The 19,825-nt window shown below is 35.9% G+C and overlaps 1 protein-coding gene across 1 annotated transcript in view; it reads right to left on the minus strand.

Moving 5' to 3' along the window:
* Positions 1–1,352: 1,352 nt before the first annotated feature.
* Positions 1,353–19,825, minus strand: part of Smp_072370 (putative tpr repeat nuclear phosphoprotein) — a 34,315-nt gene continuing 15,842 nt past the window's right edge. The window contains exons 8-15 of the mRNA XM_018794762.1: positions 17,124–17,212; positions 15,020–15,220; positions 11,917–12,138; positions 11,638–11,754; positions 10,061–10,206; positions 8,524–8,680; positions 3,987–4,136; positions 1,353–2,060 (exon numbers count right to left, since the gene is read on the minus strand). Coding sequence (XP_018649142.1) covers positions 1,533–2,060; positions 3,987–4,136; positions 8,524–8,680; positions 10,061–10,206; positions 11,638–11,754; positions 11,917–12,138; positions 15,020–15,220; positions 17,124–17,212 — 1,610 coding nt within the window. The 3' untranslated portion in view covers positions 1,353–1,532. The remainder of the gene's footprint in view (positions 2,061–3,986; positions 4,137–8,523; positions 8,681–10,060; positions 10,207–11,637; positions 11,755–11,916; positions 12,139–15,019; positions 15,221–17,123; positions 17,213–19,825) is intronic.

Raw genomic sequence — 19,825 nt, forward strand, 5'->3', positions numbered from 1 at the left:
TATGGATGCACACTGACTCAACCGTATGTGCTTTCGGTAAGACGCAGAGAATTATACACCATAATTGCTCTTACATAAGGTTGGAAATTTTAGACATTTCAACACTGCAGTCTTGCTGATTGGAAAGATCCTACGATATTACCGATGGGAAATGATTAAGTTGTAGTTAAAAAGCCTCTATAGATTGGGGCCTTCGATGGGTTTGGATATAATTCTCCAAAGTAGCACTATGATGCATATGTTGTGGTGAAATAGAGATTTCGACTGTAAGGCTAACAGATAATAGTATTTTGGAAACACAAGTTTAATGCTGTATTATGTCTTCTTAAATTTGAATTGAGAGTAAGTCTAGATAAAATATATTCCCAAGATGGCCGGAAAAATATTAATAAGCGAAATTACAGACATTTATACAAGAGTGATACTAAGAGCTGTTAGCATTTACAAGGTTGGCTGATATGGCAATCTCATTAACCTAGGTGGAGTTTCGTTCTCTGAGCTGGATAGTTTGGTTGTGGAGCTTTTTCTGTCTTTCCGAACAACATTATCAGCACAATCTTCACTAACTTCTAGTAATGTGTATTAAAACCACTAACTGGTTGAAGAAAAAAGCTAATCACCTTATTCAGATCATTTTCTCACTAACCAAATTAAATTAGTTTAAGAGTCGACACTAACCAATTCATTCCAATTATATTAGTTTACATGCTAACGGTTGATAATGAAAACAGTTAGGAAGTGCATTCGATTCATATACTTAGGAATAATTGAATAGGTTATTATATTACAACTACTGGTGAACACTAAACAGTCTGCGAAACATTTTATAGTGTTACCAGGTAGTTTAAAACTTACGTTATTTTTTGTCTTAAAGGAATATCAAACTACAAGCGTTCAGTTTGTATATATTTCTTTTCATTTGATCATTTCTATTTTTCGATAAAGATGACACTGCATGTGACTTTTTAATGACTTGCGAAAAAATCCCAAGCACATTTTTATGATTGTGTTACACCTGCGATAGTGTTCTCACATTGGATCGAACACAGTATGAATTGGTAATAAGATGCAGATGTCTTAGATACTGATTCATAAACAACACTAAATATACAAGCAAGTAACCAATTAGACAACAGGACAATTTCAAATTCTCTAAAACTGATGTTATATGAAGTTGTTCAATCCATCTGTGTACATGACTTAATGACAAGAATATAAACAAATTAGGTTGAAAAAATTTCAATACACAAAATATTGTTTTGTGAAAATTAGCAAGCTACACTAGTTATTGCTTTGACAATCAGTAGACAATGAGAATTCGCCATTTATGGAGTAGTTTCAATCATATGAACTCAGTATTACACAAGTTATATTATATCTACAAATAAATATGTAGGTACGAGTACACAAAATAGGATGATAGCTATATATATAAAATAAAGAATTATTGCTTGTAAAACAAGAAAATTTCCACTACAGTTTGGATATAACAGTAAAATATTGATTATATGTGTAAAACATTTTAAGACATATTAAACACGCCTAGGTTTTGATCTGTGTTCATTATGTCTTCTTGGACTACTGCTGTCCGACAAATCTGAAGGTGATGAGTCCATAGATTGTTGTTGCTGCCTACCCGTCATAGGAGGCGACTGATCTTCAGACTCGCTACCGTCATCATCATCAGATGATAAAATTTTACGGGCCAATGCTGCAGCACGTGCTTGATGTTCTTGTTCATCTTCACCGCTACTTGAACTATCGCTAGAATCAGAAACAATAGCTTTACTAACTATTCTCATTCTTTGTTTAGCTGATAATCCATCATCACGTGAATTAGAGAATCTTGACTTTTTACGCAAAAGATTTCCTTCCTTTGACTCGGAACTTTGACGTTTATTTCCAATCTTTTTTTGTTTCTGTTGACCAACACTATCGACATTTTCTGAACGGTCACCGGCCGCTGCCTCATTAGAACTTTCACTGCTTTCCTCATCACCAGATGCAATAAAATCATCACGTTTTCGATTACCGCCACCACTACGACGTGATTTCTTCTCCTAAGTGATTTAAAAAGTATGAAAATTACATTAACCGTTGGGTAAAAGTATAATAAAGAGAGGAACCGTAAACAACCGTGACGAGTTTTCAGCCAGTTCTTAGCTAATCAGAAAACTTTTGTAAATGATTAGTTTATGGAAAAACAAAAATACTGCAGTGTGAACAGGTTTAACATAATCAAAGAACTTATTACAGTCTTCTTTGGGTTATTTGGTTCGTTAATTTGAAAAACAAAGTAAATCTATCCTTATAGATATGCGGTTAGAGTTTTCATCACAAAATGAAATCGACTATGATGTAAATATCCTCTGCACCAGTATGGATGAATGGATTTCGCGTAAAACCTTAGGAGGCACTACCTGGTTAGTTCCTTCGTCAAATATAGTACCATCAAGTTAAGGTTTGTTCCAGAATTTAAGGTTAATGCCGATTTAGCTGTTTCATACAACCCTAAAGACAGAATTGGACATTTGATACGTTTAACACTATCACTTTTACTCTGTAGTGGCAGAGGATAATTTTTCGCCACTATTTTATACGTTTTGAGCAGTGTGCAAAAGTGTTTTTACTGTTTGCTATACATGGTATTTGAAATTTGTACAATGATGTAGAAGTAACGTCCTTGATTCTAATTCTCTCGTCCCTATAATATACCTTTACCAAATATTCATTCAATGTTGCAGTAAATTGAACGAAATATATATATACACGCAATTAATATTTAGTTAACCATCTAAAACGTAGGACGAGGCACATATGTTCATCGGTCCAAGTTCTCACAACTCAAAAACAGAACAAGATGAACACCGAATTCATAGGAGCAATTAATTCAATGGTAGTAATATATATAAATATTGTATATAAGAACATGCATGATACAGAGAGAAATAATTAGTTCATAGCAAGAAAGATATAAGACAACTTTAATCTCACAGTTTAAGGGAAGACAGAGAGTGTATACACCTACACCATTATGATAGATTAGGAGCCATGTCACCCAGAGACTCCAACCATGGGTTACAAGTCACACGGACCCCAACCAAGTAGTCTGCATCTAACAACATGGCTCAGAACGAAAGTTAGTGGCTTCAAACACTGATGCCACGTTTTGGTGTGGCCGCCCCTCACTCTCCCCAATACTAGTCGGCATTGCGCGTCGTGGTAATCAGTTTTCAGGCATACGTAACACGTGACCCAACCATATTAATCGATGGAGATTTACAACCTCATCAACTAATTTACCATCATTTCCTAATACCCTGTGTCTAACCTCACTATTACTTATCCGGTGATCCCAGCAGATACGAGCAATGGTTCTAAGACATTTGTGATCAAATACTAGTAACTTACGAGTATTCTCTACCCTTAATGGCCACGTTTTGTAGTCTTAAAGTGGAACAGAACGAACTGTCGCGCAGTATACTCGTCCTTTAATTGATAGACGGATATCTCGCCTTCGCTATAGGTGACGTAAGTTGGCAAAAGCCAAACGAGCTTTTTGAATCCGTGCAACGACATCGCCAAAGACCGACCCATTATGGCTGATCAAACTTCCAAGATTAGTGATATTTAGACCTAAGAAGTATGAAACGCTAGTTCAAGACTATTAATCATTGACATAACTTAATTATTAAATGGAAGTTTGAATAGTCGGCTTCAAAGCGCGTTGGTTATATTGAAAGCTATTGATATATTACCCTACTCGGTTGCCAAAGTTTATGTTAGCTTTGTTGAGTGCTTAATTTCTACCAAAATGCTAATCTGTTCGCTTAAAGTAAACATTTGTAGGTGTACTCTGGTACTACATAAATGTTAAGTGAAATGGTTTTGACCATAATAACACAGCAACCAATATTCCAAGATCTATACACGAAGTGTATGCAAAGCGAATTTTAAAAAAATTGAGGAGAATAAACAACACAAACCTCTACAACTGGTTCAATTATAATTTGTTTAGCTTTCTCCAAGAAACGTCCACGTTCTTCTTCTAAACGTCGTTCACGATCAAGTCGCATTTGTTCAGCTTGTTGTTGTAGTTCTAATTGACGTTTACGTTGTGCTTCACGTTCTTCCTCCTAAAGTTGAGAAAAAAATGCTATGATAAAGGAATTTTAGACAGAATTTCTAAATAATCTCCCCTTGCTCCCATCCAAACACACATAGAAATGGAAGTTTGTTTGATAAGTAAGTGATTAAACTTAAGACTTACCTTATTTGACAATAAACACAATCGGAGAAAAAACAACTACCGTTTTACCAAACGTATGTTTAAAATAAAATTCACGCAAATACATTAAATCTTTGTTATGTCAAGTATTTTTCACTTTGCATAACTTCAACCTATAGAATGAATACAGATGTGCATATAGGTTGTAACTCCTCCTGGTGCCCCTTTATGGTCACTGACGGCCCTAAGCCCACATACAGGAGGGTTGATCATGGGATTAGTAAAACCGTCCAGTAGAGAGGAAACTTGCCACAAAAAACGCTATTGTATGTAGCTTATGTGTTTCAATACAAACTATTATTTGGTTGATATTGACAACTTTCAAAGTCAAACTAGGGAGAAGCTTACCAGGCATTGTCACAAATGTGTGTATTCAAAACGCCATTCACTGACTGTTGCATTTTCTAAAAATCATTTAGTATGTGATTTCATCAATACTGCTGTCTCAATTATACATAAGCAATGCTAATAATTAGATAGTTGCAGATATTATTAATATTACCAGACAAAACTGATATATTCAACTAATAATCTGTGACTGATCAACGGTTTATCCCCTCGTAGAGGAGCATATGCCGCCCACAAGCATTCTTCACCGAACTCTGTCATGTGTAATCCTTTTTATGTCTGCTTCCCATCCCCGATGCAGTGTGTTCTTTGGCCTTCTTTTTTTCCATTTCCCTTCAGGATTTCAAGTTAGCGCTTGCTTCTTGATGCCGTTTGGTGATTTCCACAATGTATGTCCTATCCACTTCCATCGTCTTCTCCTAATCTCTTCAGATGGAAACTGGTTTTGCTCTCTCGTACAGTAAGTTTTGGTGATGGTATCCGGTCAACGGAAACTAAGTATCTTATAAAGACAACTGTTTGTAAATACTCGTATATTTTTGATGATGGCTATGGTAGTTCTCCAAGTTTCAGTTCCATACAGTAGGGTTATTTCGACGTTTGTAATGAAGATTTTCACTTTGATACTGGTTGACAGTTGTTTTCAGTTCCATGTTGTTCAACTGTAGGAATTCAGCCGTTGCTTTGCCAATCCTCAACTTCACGTCTGCTTTGGATTCTCCATATTCATAGATGGTGCTGCCCAGGTACGTGAAAGACTCCACATCTTCCAGGGCTTCTCCATCAAGTGTGATTGGGTTAGTGTTTTCCGTGTTGTATTTGAGAATCTTGCTTTTTCCTTTGTGTATGTTGTGGCCTACTGATGCAGAGGCTTATGCTGCACTGATGGTCTTCATCTGCATTTGTTGGTGTGTATGGTGTAGAAGAGTCGAATAATCTGCAAAGTCCAAATCGTCTAATCCATTCTGAGATGTCCATTGTATTCCGTACTTCCCCTCAGATGTAGAGGCCTTCATGATCCAGTCAACCACCAGGAGGAGAGTATGCAGCTTTGAAATGCATCTGTCAGCTGTCCTTCATGCATGACTTTACAGTGTAGTCCGTCGTATGAATTCTGTATGATGTTGCTGATATTCTCAGCTCCTCACCACATAATGTCAAAGAAGTTTTCATAGTGTTCTCCTATCAAAACTGTCGAATGCTTTCTCATAGTCAGGGAGGTTGATGTATAGTGACGAGTACCATTCAATTGATTGTTCAACTATAATTCACAGTGTCGCGATTTAGTCTGTGCACGACCGATCCTTACGGAATCCATCCTGTTGATCTCGAAGTTGGGCATCTACTGAGTCTTTCATCCGGTTCAGCAACACTCTGTTGAAAACGTTTCCTGGTACCGATAGCAGTGTGATGTCTGTGTAGTTAGTTGTCACACCTCCTCAGATCTCCTTTCCTTGGTATCTTGATGAGGTGTCCTTCTTTCCAGTCTGTTGGCACTTGTTCCTCCTCCCGAATCTTCCTGAATAGAATGTAGAGCATGTTTGCAGTTACTTCTATATCTGACTCCAGTGCTTCAACCGGTATGTTGTCAGGTCCTACTGCTTCCCCACTATTGAGTCATCTGATAGCCATCTTGATTTCTTCGATCGTTGGTGGAGTGGCATCTATAGGAAGGTATGTGTGTACTGCTACGATGTCCAGTGGGTTCAGTGAAGCTGGCCTACTCAAGAGTTCCTCAAAGTGTTCTACCGACTTATTACTCTGTTCTCCAATCTCAGTGATTGGCTTGCCTTCTTTCTCCCTTACCGTTCTACCTGGTTTACTATATTTTGCTGTTAGTTTCTTCGTTGTATCATAAAGTTGTTTCATGTTCCCGTCCCTTGCAGCTTTTTCCGCAATCGTTGCTAGTCCTTCCATTTATTTCTGCTTGTCGGCTTTAATTCTCTTCTTCACTTCCTTGTTTGCTTCTGCGTACTCTGCTTGTGCCTTAATTTTCTCTGTTCGTGTTCGGCTGTTGTCAATTCCTGTCTTCCTGTTCTTCCTTTCTCGAATCTTGTCCAGTGTTTCCATAGAGATCCATTCCCTTGTGATGGTGCTTCTTGCGTCCCAGAACCTGCTGACACATTGAAGTTAGTGCTTCTTTGATTCTTTTCCAGTTGTCCTCCATAGTAGTTTCTTCTTTTCTGAGTAGATCCTGTAAGGCTTGGAACCTGTTGTTGATAATTACCTTGAATTGGTTGAGTTTGTTAGTATCTCGTAGGGAGGCTGTATTGAACCTTTATAATGCTGTTTTCCCAGCTGTCCATTGCTTCTTAGCTTCAGTTTTATCTTGACCACAACCAAGTAGATGGTGATCTGAAGCTATGCCAGCTCCTCTACTGGTCCTCATGTCTTTCATTTACCTTATGAATGCACTATTGGTGCAAATATGGTCAGTCTGGTTCTCTGTAGTGTGATGTGGTGAGACCCATATAGTTTTGTGTGTGCTTTTTTGAGGGAATATTGTGCCACCTATGATCATTTTGTTGGATGAACATAAATTTGCAAATCTCTCACCATTGTCGTTTCTTTCTCCCAGTCAATCCATGTCATCCTATGATATCCTCATACCCGGTGTTGTCCATTTCGACTTTGGCGTTTAGGTTTCTCATCAGGATGAACAGGTCTTTCCTGGGCACTTTGTTGTGATTGATAACAACTTCTCATAGAACTGATCTTTATCGTCGTCGTCGTTGCTACCGTTGGTGGGTGCATAACATTGAATAACATTCATTGTGATCCCCTCCTTCTTTGTTTTGAAAGATGTTTTGATAATTCTGGATCCGTGAGATTCCCATCCTATAAGTGCATTTCGTGCTTCTCTGGACAACATTAGAGCAACTCCCTGAGTGTGTGGAGCATTTTCCTCTTCGTGATTGGAGTAGAGCAGCGTCTCCTGTATCTAGCCTTTGCTGTCCAGCTTGAGTCCGATCGGTTTCGCTGATTCCAAGTACTGCCAATTTCTATTTCCTCATTCCCGTTGCCGTTTGACTGGTCCTCCCGCTCTTCCACATTGTCCGGACGTTCCATGTACCTATGTTAATTGTTGCTCTGGTTGTTAGAAGAGTCATCGGTCTCGTGACTTCTGGAGAATCTGGGCTTTAATCATAAGACGTCATAATTGTTCCTTCAACTCCCAGGACAGAGTTCAAATGGTTTAATTTGTTTAATCTGGTTGCTGTTTTTTAGCAAGATTTTTTTTTACCAGTAGTCGAAGATTGAAGAAGTACCTAATGAACTTAACCAATTAATTTTTTACTGCAAAGCTGATTTTTCGCGTTAATTGTTAACAAAGTTAATTCAATATGAAATGGTTTGGATTATCCCGTTCATGGTATTTTTGACTGAAATTTGATCGGTCTTGGTTGGCACATGGGTATCCTGTGCGGATTGTCTCGATATACCCCTTATGACAAGTTGATATCGAATAGATGGGATGTGGCTAGCAGTGGAATCCAGGATGCTCGATTCGTCCTGTTTTGGACTTGCCAGCTGGATGTAATTACATCCTCGAGTTATTATTCACTTCGAGACTCGAACTCAATACTGTTTGCCACTGAGTCCAAGTAGCCACTTACTTGTACAACGGGTATGAGATTTAGCCCAATTTGAAATGGTTTTAATTATCTCGGTGTTGACGCTGGGATGTAGGCATATCCAGCTGACAAGTCCCAAAAGGGACGAAACGCGAGTCCCGGATTCCACTGTTAGCCACATTCCATCTATTCTATATTAACAAAATTATTGTTTCAATAGTGTTGTGATGATGTAAAGTGATAAAAATTTGAAATATGTTATACAAAAGAAGAAATAATAATTGAATGTTAACATTATGACATTGAACCAACTTGACGTTTTCGAACAACTCGTTCTTGTTCTTCACGTGATTTAGCTCTATCAAGATGATATTTAGCTTGACTTAGTAGATCTTGACAAATACGAGCTTCATCAGCCGCCATAGCTTGATTTAACACTTCATTCAATTTTGACAAATGATTAAATGTACTGAAATGCAAGAACAATTACGAAATGATATTTATAGTTTTTATTCAAATAACATAGCCATGTTAAAACAAAGTTCCTTTTATTTACTTGAAATCCAGAATAAAGATTTAGATGGAATAACATGAATTAATTGGATTGTGATAGGTTTTCATCAGTTCCTAACAGCTTCATTTGTATAAGTTGTAAGTAACTGGCAAGAACCTCACAAAACGAAGTGAATTCATGTTATTTGCATAAATCATTTTTCTGACTGTCTTGAAAATGTTAAAAACAATTTACAAATGATTTTTTACGGTGTATGTAACTAACTGTGAAGAAAGCAGATCAAGAATCTAATGGCCACGATAGACCGATATGGACACGGTACTTTAAAGATGTGTATGCTGGACTTACGACACCTGTTTTCTTTAATTCTTGCATTACTATGAACGCTGAAAAGTAAAGCTGAAGTTAAGACTAAGTGACCAGTGTTAATAGAAATTTAGAATGTATCTGATTAAAATCTGGTTAGAAATTTAATATCTTCAGACTTCAATATATTCACACATATATACAGAAAGTCTACCAATTTAAACAATATGATTGTTATGTGATTCTTGAATATGTGCGCAGAGAGTTTTAGCTTTAAACAGTGAACTGGTGGGAAAAATATTCACTATTTTAATAAAGGTGATTCATGACATCAAAAAATGTCGAATGTGGTAAAAGTTGATCTGCTTTACACTTCGTACTGAATAGTTTGGGAAAACAAAAAAAAGCACATTCTAGAGCAGAACTACTCGAAAGTCAATACTGTAAATTGGATTATTTTCCTAATTAAACTGTCTATCTGCTTTTATATTATATCCTGTTCTGGGTTATGCATCAACCATTGAATGGATGACTACGCATTCATTTATTTCTTGTCAATAATGTTTCAATTCATTTCGATTTTAATTAGAATCATTTATATTTATATATATTCATGATATAGCATACTATAAGCTGACTTTATCTGCAACGTTTGCAATGTTCAATAAGTTTGTTGTATCCCATACTTTCGGTCACTCGTTTGATGAGTGCTATATTTCACTTTAAACCGTGAACTTTATTATATTTGAATGTTTCTTTGTCAGGGATGTTTAGCTTTACTACAGTATTATGAGTATAGCAAACATTAGACCCTCGAAATAAATTCTGTAGAGGAAATTACAGTGAAATCTAAAGTTGTCATCCACTAAAAAAATATGGAGAAATGGTTCAAAGTGCTAGATACAATATACTTATACTAAATAGGAAACATTAGGCATAATCATACCCTTTAAAACAGTGTGACTGATATCATGAAAAAAGATTATAATGTTAAAAGAAACTGGGTGTTCTACAACAATTTCCACCTACCATCTGGCCATATTTAAATCAGCTATTGCTTCACAAACAGATGAGAAACTACTTGTCTCATCTTGTAGTACAGTAACAGCTAATCTTTTTTGAACAAAAGCCAAATTGAATGTCAATACAGGATCCCACGGTTTAACATGACGAGCCTATCACATTTTAAACAGAATAAATGTTATTTTTACATGACATGAAAATAATGCATTTTTTAGACAGAGATTAGTCATTCCTGTAGCAATAATAAAGATTAGTAACTACACTTGAAAACTGGTTGTATTATTTACCATGGTTTTTAATTTACGTTTAACGTCGTCGAAATCCTTCACGTTACGAGTTCTTTATATATTGGGGTCGAACACGCTTTTCAGTTGTTGGTGTCTCGGCTTTTTTAATTTGCTATTTCATTGTTATATTGCTATTATATTTATATGTTAATTTGACAATAACTGAAGTGTCAAGATTTGAATTAGCTTGATGGACAAGTATGGGAGAGGTGAAAATTCGACTATTTCCATTGTCCAAAGAAAGGGGTTGAACAACTACTAGAGAAGCAAATTAAAGTAGTAAAAAATGATAATAAACTACAATATTATAACAAATTATTCCGAGTTGTTCCTGATCTTTGTACTATGCCTTCTATTTTCGGTATTACTAACAGTATCGATGATTTCAACTATGATCCGGATGTCACATTGTATGACTTTGATAGTTAATATCAATTAAGATTAGTTTGAGTGTTGGTAGAGGCGGTTGTCACTCACTGAGTATTCCATTGTGAGATATCTAATCTTGAAGGAACTAAAAAGGAAATTGAGTTAGGACAGTCTTGACAACCTTGGTATCGTGACCATAGAACCCAAAGAATAAATGACTGATGATGGCCATCCACAGCTTTTTGTGAGTAGTCCGTGACATGTTGGCTTCGCACTTTAAAGGCCTGACCATTGAAGACGGAAATTAGTGTGGTATTTTTAGGACCGAAATTTATCAACCTCTTTCTGTTGTGGGAAGGTAGTATCACTACAGATGCTAGTTATCCGAAGGAAGCATCTCACCATGGACACCACCTATCACAACCTATACAACACGCCCTCCACACCAAGGTATGACAGTTATGTTCGGAGTCATTCAGTACGATATGCGAAAGTTTCATCAGTTGTTCTATAAACAAAGTTAAACAACCATTACGCAACCATACATTTGATAAACAGTTCGATAACAACTCCTCAGTAATATGCACTGCTGCTATCTTAGGTTAAAAATAACAAACAATGTAAACAATCTAAGCTGTCAAATCTTATTTATAGTTTAATTTCCCATAAACTAAGCTAAGTCTCTCAAACTAGAAAGTCTGACTAACACTTAATGAAATTGCAAGCGAGCATATATCAAGTGAAACTTGTGAGTCAATTACTTATATTAGTAAAGCTTTTAAAGAAATAATAGAAAGTTATGTCATATCATTATGAAAAAAAGACAAATGTTTGCAGACAACAGATAGAATCATAGTTTTGCAGTAGTAAAACAAGAACAAAAAAAAGAAAACAGATAAAGTGAATATGGTTAACAATTATAGTTACCTTTAATAGCATAGTTTTACATTCTTTCAATTGACCGGCTTTAAAATGTGCTCTAGCCAAATATTGTAACAATTCTGTATTATTCTGTCGAGAGAATTTCTTAATGCAATTTTCATACTACGTTTAAAAAACAAACAACGAAATAAAAATATGGATAGAATAACAAGCGTTTAAACAGAAACAGCCATTAAACTATAAATATTCATTATATGAATATGACAATAATGATAACAAGAAAAAAAATAGCAAAACAAAATGCCAATTTTATAAACTACACACCATTTGAATTGCAGCAGTGTATTGTTTTTGTTCAACATAAATATGTGCAATATTAATCCAAACATCTGGGAAATCAGCTGTTGCCTCACGAACTTGTGCAAATACATCTCTAGCTTCATTAACAAATCCTTTATGTGCTAATACACAACCAATACCATGTGCAGCCCATATATTTCTAGGATCAGCGCATAGAACAGCTTTATAGAAAGATAATGCACGATCCTAAATTAATTGGAAAAAATAAAAATCTTTAAAAAAATCATTATAGTAGGTAACAAGAAAACAGTGCAAGGTGAACTATTAAGGTTAAAATGAGCTACTGGATAAATCTGTCTGTTTTCTTGTTTATTGCAAACTGTGGTATTTATTAGCCTACAGTTTTTCTAGTAATGCAAATTTAATCGAAGAATGTTATCTTTTCGATATCATTCATTATTTCTATTGGTTCGTTTACCATCTTCCTTTATTTACTTTCATTAAAGAGTTTTAAATTGTATTCATCCATTCCTTACAAGCAGTTTTTAAAGCGTAGCATTATGGATTACTGAGTGTATAGGAGGGGTAGATGGAACACTACATGCAGTCATACGGAACGTAGAACCTGGCAAATAGATTGTAACATCATATCAACACAGCAAGGTGCCAAAGTAGTGGTAAGTATTAATATTAATGAAAGCTGAAAAGATTAGACTCAGAAAATTTGAACAGATGGGACAGATAGACTTTCAAAGTAATCAAAGAATCCAGGCTTTATGGGAAGACAGAGAGTAAATGCAGCCGCGCCATTAAAAAAGATTGTGTCATATCATCCAATGGTAACGATAATCACGCGAACATCAACCTGGTAGTCTGAACCTATCTACATGGCTTAATCTAGAGGTCACTCACTTCATAGATTGATTCTATGTTTTCATTTAATCGGCCCTAGAGTAATTCAAACTAACCCTTGCACCAGGTACGCATCGCCCGATAAGGGCACTACACTGTAGGATATATTTGTCTGTCATATCAATTGCATACAATTGATAAGTCCACAATTATGGGTAAAAAGTAGTCATTTTCAAAGCTATGTAGGAAATATTTAAACTAACGTACTATTGTGTTTCCACTGCGAACGAATTTAAGTAAAGGTAGAACATTGGCTTACAACAATATAGAATGAAACGTGTTTCTGAATATGTCAACAGCATGTACACTAGGACGTGTCCTGTGATATATGTACTAAATTGCATTGTCTTAATGATATCTGAAATTGCGAACCGACCTAATTTAGATAACCATTGAAAACCAGAGAACCCTGGATAGTTGCTTCGTTCTAGTACGAGACTGTTCAGCAGTTCATGTCTACAAACCCACTGCGGATCGAACCTAGGGTCTTCAGGTTTCTGTGGCCATAGCTGGCATCCAAGGACATATATTTCTAACACCAATCGGTTGGCGAGATTGCACAAAGATTACTCATTCTTTTTCGCAAGTAACTACCTTGCATCCGATGCAAATGAAATCTACTAGTCACGGATTCTCAATAGGATTCAGGAAATTAGTCACTGGTAAGCACATGATGAAAAGTTTGTCAAGGTAATATATATATATATATATATATATATATGCTTTATTTCTTAGTTGGGGACCGTGAATTTTGTTCTTCAATGTTATTTAACAAGTCAACAAAAGTGGACGGGCAAAAAACAATTATTATTATATGTTCGCGCGCGAAGCCAAAGGCCCTAGGGTTCGGTTCTCGCGTGTGGAGTTGTGAATACACCCTGGCGAGAAGTCCCGTGGTGGGACGGAACGACCGTCCAATGCTCCCAGGTTCTCAATAGTGTCTTAACATTGATAGTTTCATGAGTCCAATGAAGCTACTATTAATTTGAATATATAACACCCATCATTATTATTATTACTATTACTATTATTGGACATTGTTGCTTTGTTACAAGTCATAAACAATCTTAGAAAATTAGTATGAGAGTTCTATTGAAGAGGTGGGTTGTGCCTAGCAGTGGAATCTATGATGAGCGTTTCATCCTATTTAGCAGTTGACGACTGAATGTAATTACATATCAGTGTTTATATTCACATTAAGACTCGAACCCAGTAGAATTCGTTTCAAAAAGCAACGCGTTATCCACTAAGCTACTGACTGAGTTCAGATAGTAACAAACTTATTTAACAGGTGGCATGTATATCATTATTAGTGAGGATTTGAATTATTAGGGTCAGAGGTTTGTGGAGACTTTTTAATTTGACAATAAGTTATGTCACAACTGTGCAAATATTGCAATTCACCTACCTGTTTTATATTTTATCGAATTGAATAATTATGAATGATAACTGTATGTAATCACGTGTTATCTTATGTAAGGATTACAAACCATTGTGAATCTAAATACTGTAAAACTCAAACGGAAACATCACAGTTCTGTGTACATTTCTCTCTTTATCTATCCTTTGACAAAACGACAAACAAATATTTTGGGATTCAAGTACCGTACACATAATTGAAAGAGATTGTGAGTGTAGTAGCCGAACTGGTCAGAAAATTTAGTGATTGAATACAGATGGCAAATTCGAACTATTAAAAACGCCTACAAAATATGTTTTGAAAAATTACAATGCCAATGAATGTTGAAGAAATATTTGGTGTAATGTGGCACAATTGGTGCCGAAGATTCTTTACCCTGGCAAAACTTTTAGTATTGAATAAATCTAACATTACCATTATTAACTACAGAAAACTAGGGGAAAGAACGAGGTGTTTTGCCCTAATACATGACTCTTCAGAGTTGTGCACTCACCTACAACCTAAAAAATGAGGTTGGAAATATGAATCATTGGACGCCACTGATTCAGTGGTCCAAGGATAACGCACTGGCTGTGAAGCTTGAAGATCTTGTTTTCATTCTCTTGTAGGCATAGAGCTGAACAGTTCCATATTATGACAAAGCAGTTGTTCCCTAGTGCTTCCCTGCTAAGTTTTCAATGAATATCAACATAATATCAATCAGTTTATAATCAAATTTTAGAATAATTGAAATCTTCACAATGACAAAACAACAAGAGGAAGAAAGAAACACACAAGAAAATGATGAAACTCTACCTGATGCCTTTTACGTTTATCTTTATCTTTGATAGGATGATGTAGGGTAGTTAACCAAATATTCCCTAAACATATACGTGCAAATGCATCTGCTCTATATGCTGGTTGTCTGATAATTCGATCAAATTTCTTCTGGGCTTGTTCAACTTCATTTTTACCTAAGTGTAATAATCCAATCAATGTCCAAGCGTCTGGATTATCCTATATGAAATGTGTGTAAAGCAGATTATTAAAAAATGAAAAGGATAAAACAACTGGTTACAGACAAGTTAAATGGGAAAACAAATGCTACTAAAGGTAAAAAATCAAGAGCCAAAAGACTTACACAACTTAATTATGAGACATAACAATCAATCGAAGTCATTAAGTTCGCTTATCTTTGGAATCCGATAAAATCAGTAAACAGAGTCACGATAAAGTATCTAAATGTATTGACTAGTTATGTAAATATAATAAAATGAACAGGCAGGATTAATTTTTGGTCTATTTAGTATGAGCTTAGAGCAGTAGAATCCAGGGCGAGTATTCCTTCTTAATTGGGACTCATCATTCGAATAACTCTACACCTTATTATTCATTTTTAGATTGAAATATGAATCTTGTATTTTTTTATTTCAAAAGATATTACAATACTATTAATACTCTATTCATTAATTTTATCTAAACACATATACATTGGTACAAGGAGGCACCAAATATATATGTACCACACAAACCATTAGATTTGTGTATGGGCTCGGATAGTGCACAGGTGCCCAAACCGAGGTAGGTATTTTCCCTAGGGATCCACTCCCTGAACCTTTGACCTAGAGGTCTAATCCACAAACCAGTAGAGCAACGTAAGAAGATGCATTCCTATGGTAGACAGTGACCAACAATAGGCTCACACCTTATGTCCCCTCAGGATCCTTGAGCCCTAGTGCACCATTGGTTTGAAAACAGGGTTTCCCAACCCCTGTAGGTGGATCCTTCGTATTCACCAACCAGGTTAAAGTGCCAGACGTTCGCTTTTCTTCCTCTCAATTTCGTAAGCAACACCCTCGCCGCGAGAAGGCAGTGAATAGGACTTCCCCGGCAGTAGCTGTTACGCGTGGCCATATGAGAGGATTTCGGGAGAGAGAGCTGACTCTCCTCACCCTCAGTCGTACCAGGGCATTCGGGAGCTCTAGGGAAGAAATAGTAGCTTGAAGGCAGAAATATGTCAGCCGAGTAATTCATAAAGAAATGCATAGCAAGTATATCTTCAAAGTTGCATACTGATGAATCAATAACGTTGAGCGTTAGCTGTGATTCCATGTCAACATGTCTTTTACTGGTAATGATTCCAAACATTGAATAACTTGAAAGTCACTAAGATCTATAATAAAAAGTAATGATATATTTGTAATGTCCCAATGAGTGGAAAGTTGAGTGTCTGATGTTTCGTGGCTTAGTGTAAGTCACTTCAGAAAATACATGAATTGAATTCACAAAAGTTCAAATAGTCACCTATATCAAGTCCATCTGTGAACACAGAAGTATACCTCTATTATTAACTATTGAAAATGAGCCTTTTAAGTGTGATTCCCTGAATAAAATATATGGTATATTCAGACAACGAAGGTGAGAAATGATTGTCATTTTCGTTTGGTAATAGCCGTTTCAATGATCTTGGATAAACTCTGTAATGATTAGGCATATATGAAGCGTATTGAATGATCAGACTTACTGATAGAACAACTTTTGATCTCAGTCGACTTTAATGTTCAATAGATCTGAGTCATTCACACAGGGTTTTTAATTACCAAATCAGTTAGTTGTGAGTTGTAATTATCCGATATCTATCCGAATTATGACAAAACAACTCATTTCGATTTATTTTGTGAGTTTCGTTTATTAAACAAGCAGGCTCTCAGTCCAATAGGAAATAAAAATAGCTTTAATGAAAATTAACTAAGAGTCTATGCAATAAATGAAAGCATCTCAGAATGAATTAACACTGAATAATTCTGAAAAGATACTAACACTAAGCAATAGTCAAAGTTATTCACATCTAACAAACAACACTTTCGCTTTAGCACCTGCATACTCTCTAAAGGTGAAATTAAATGAAACAATGACTTACTTGATCTACATCTAAAGCTTCTTTGAACCAAATTGAAGCATCACGAATCTGTCCTCGATCACGTGCAATACAACCCAAACGGAGGTAACCTGGTTATTGATTACATGTTTGTTTAAGGGGAGAAAGTAGAATTTTATTCTATATTTGTTTATTATTCATTACTATGATTTTAAATAATAATTACAATATCCACAATCAATCCTAATTCACATTGAATTAAGTAAAAATAAAATTAGTCCGTCATAAATAACGCAACACCTAGCTCTAGTCTTCAGTCATGAACAATGTAGAATATGACACATAGATGAATCGGTTCAAGTTGCCACAGCACAGTAAGATGAAATTATCAAGACAAACCCTAGTACAGTTGAAGTAGCAATATTATCAGTATCATTGGTTTTAAGAAAGATTAGTCATAGACAATGTAATTTAAGAAGAAAGGATTCATGGTGAAAAAGTATAAGATAATTTAAAAACTAAAGAGATAAAGACAAAATGTGAATGCGTCTGCGCCATTGTGACTGATTCTAAGGTATGTCAGCCACCAATTTTTAACCATTGGTTACGATAATTAAGAGGACTCTAACCTGGCACGAAATGTGTAACTGTCCGAGTTATCATACACACCATAGATGCTGTCTTGAATTTGTTATGAAATAGCGAGACTGATTACAAGTGAAAATTTATAAGTTATTTGATTGGAGTTCAGTTGTCATAGTAAATCTGATCAATATGATGCCAGTAGTGGGATCCAGGATGTGTGTTTTATCTTAGTTGGGACTTTTAAGCTGGATTTACCTCCATCTGTGTTGATACTCGCACAGAGACCCAAACTTAGTGCTGTCCGCTTCAAACACCAAGGTGCTATCCACTGAGCTAAGGATGCACGTACGAAAATAGAGAGTGGTCAATCGCAGTCTTGAATTTCAAAACATGAGATTAGGAAAATCTTCCAATGAATTAAACGTTGGTTGGTGACTAATATCATATTTCAACTATGATAAATACTAAATCTCCACAAAACCCCTTCTATAATATCATATTTGTCTAGTCCTCCAGTATCGATCGAATTCTATAGGACAAGCCACATTGTATATATTTTAATCCTACAGGTCAGCCACAGCCTAAATAGCTCATTGGTAACTTCTCAGACTGAGAAGCTAGGTAACGCGGGTTCAAGTCCCACAGGGGACACCAGTTCCCCAAAGACTGAAGGCATGCTCTGCTGATGAGTGCCAAATAGCATGAAACCAACATCCAGGGTTTTCTCCAGACTATCTCTAACCATGTAATTGCAAACCCCTGACAATAACAGACTGAATTGCTAAACAGAAGGAGCCTAACTCTGAATAGAACGTCATAGTGCATAACACTACTTCTTGAGAAGTGACCAACTTACTAATTCTAGTGTTTCGCAAGGGATTAATTAAAAATGAGGTTGTTTTTGTCATAAATTTATACTGTTAGGTGGATAATCGCTGAAAACCAAATAGTAATAGTAGTGGTGGTGGGACAATCTCGAAATACATTTTCTAAAGAAATAGTTTGAGGTCTTAATCACCATCCAAATTAAACGATATACACCGATGAAACTGTATGATTGTATCATACACTTAAATAAAGTTTAAAAAATACCATATTAATATGAATCCAGCTTTGATACTTTGAGTATGATTGTAAACTACAGAGGTAGGTGTAAACCATGACGGAACATTTGTCTAATGATCAGTATCTTTCCGTGATTTTCCCATTGATACTACTATTTTCCTTCTTATACAGAAAACTATTTTCAATATTTAGTGGTACAAATCAATATCTGGATAGTTGTATTGTAAACTGTGTGAAACGTTTATTGCTTAAAAGCTGGTGATACACAAACATGTGTTTGCCCAGATTACAGTAGATGAATTACTTCGTTAACGCTTTGATGATACAATTGATCTCATTAGATGATGATAAAATGGAAGTCATAATAATTTTGCAACTAATACAATCAACAGATCCCACAATATTCGACTGAATATATACTGAGGAAGAACAGCCGATTATTGATGCACAAAAATTATTCAACCAAGATGGTATGATTAACATTGCTTACGGGAAATAAATAAACTGCTAGTCCAAAATGAAGATCACAAAGTTACCCAATTAATTACTTCTACAAATTATTTAAAAAAGGAGAACTGGTTCCGATAAGAGGATAGTTGCACGAGTTCAAGATATTTGGTCCCCAGATGTCGGGGGTGGAGGTTCAGCTCTTCCACTCGAAGTGCTCTCATAAGGCTACATGTATATAGCTACTGCTATGGAAGTCCTATCCACTGCAGGAGTGTTGTTTACGAGATTGAGAGGATGAAAAGCGAATGTCCGGTGCTTTAACCGGGTTGATGGGTACTAAAAATCTACCTACAGGAGTTAGAAAACCCTGACCAATGGTGTATGAACGTTTGTTGGTCACCGACTACTACGAGACTGCATCTCCTAACATTGCTCTATTGCATTAAGGATTAGATTTCTAGGTCAAAGGATCGGGGAATGGCCCCCTGAAAAAACCATTTGCCTCAGTGTAGGCACTCGAACAGCCCATACACAAATTTAATGATAACTAATTTGTGTGGCGCACATATTTTTTGGTGCCCCTTTGTACCCATGTTTATATGTTGAGATAAATGAAATAAAATAACACTCCACTCAGCTCTCTC

This window comes from Schistosoma mansoni, chromosome 1 (assembly GCF_000237925.1).
Source record: "Schistosoma mansoni strain Puerto Rico chromosome 1, complete genome".
NCBI classification, from domain to species: Eukaryota; Metazoa; Platyhelminthes; class Trematoda; order Strigeidida; family Schistosomatidae; genus Schistosoma; species Schistosoma mansoni.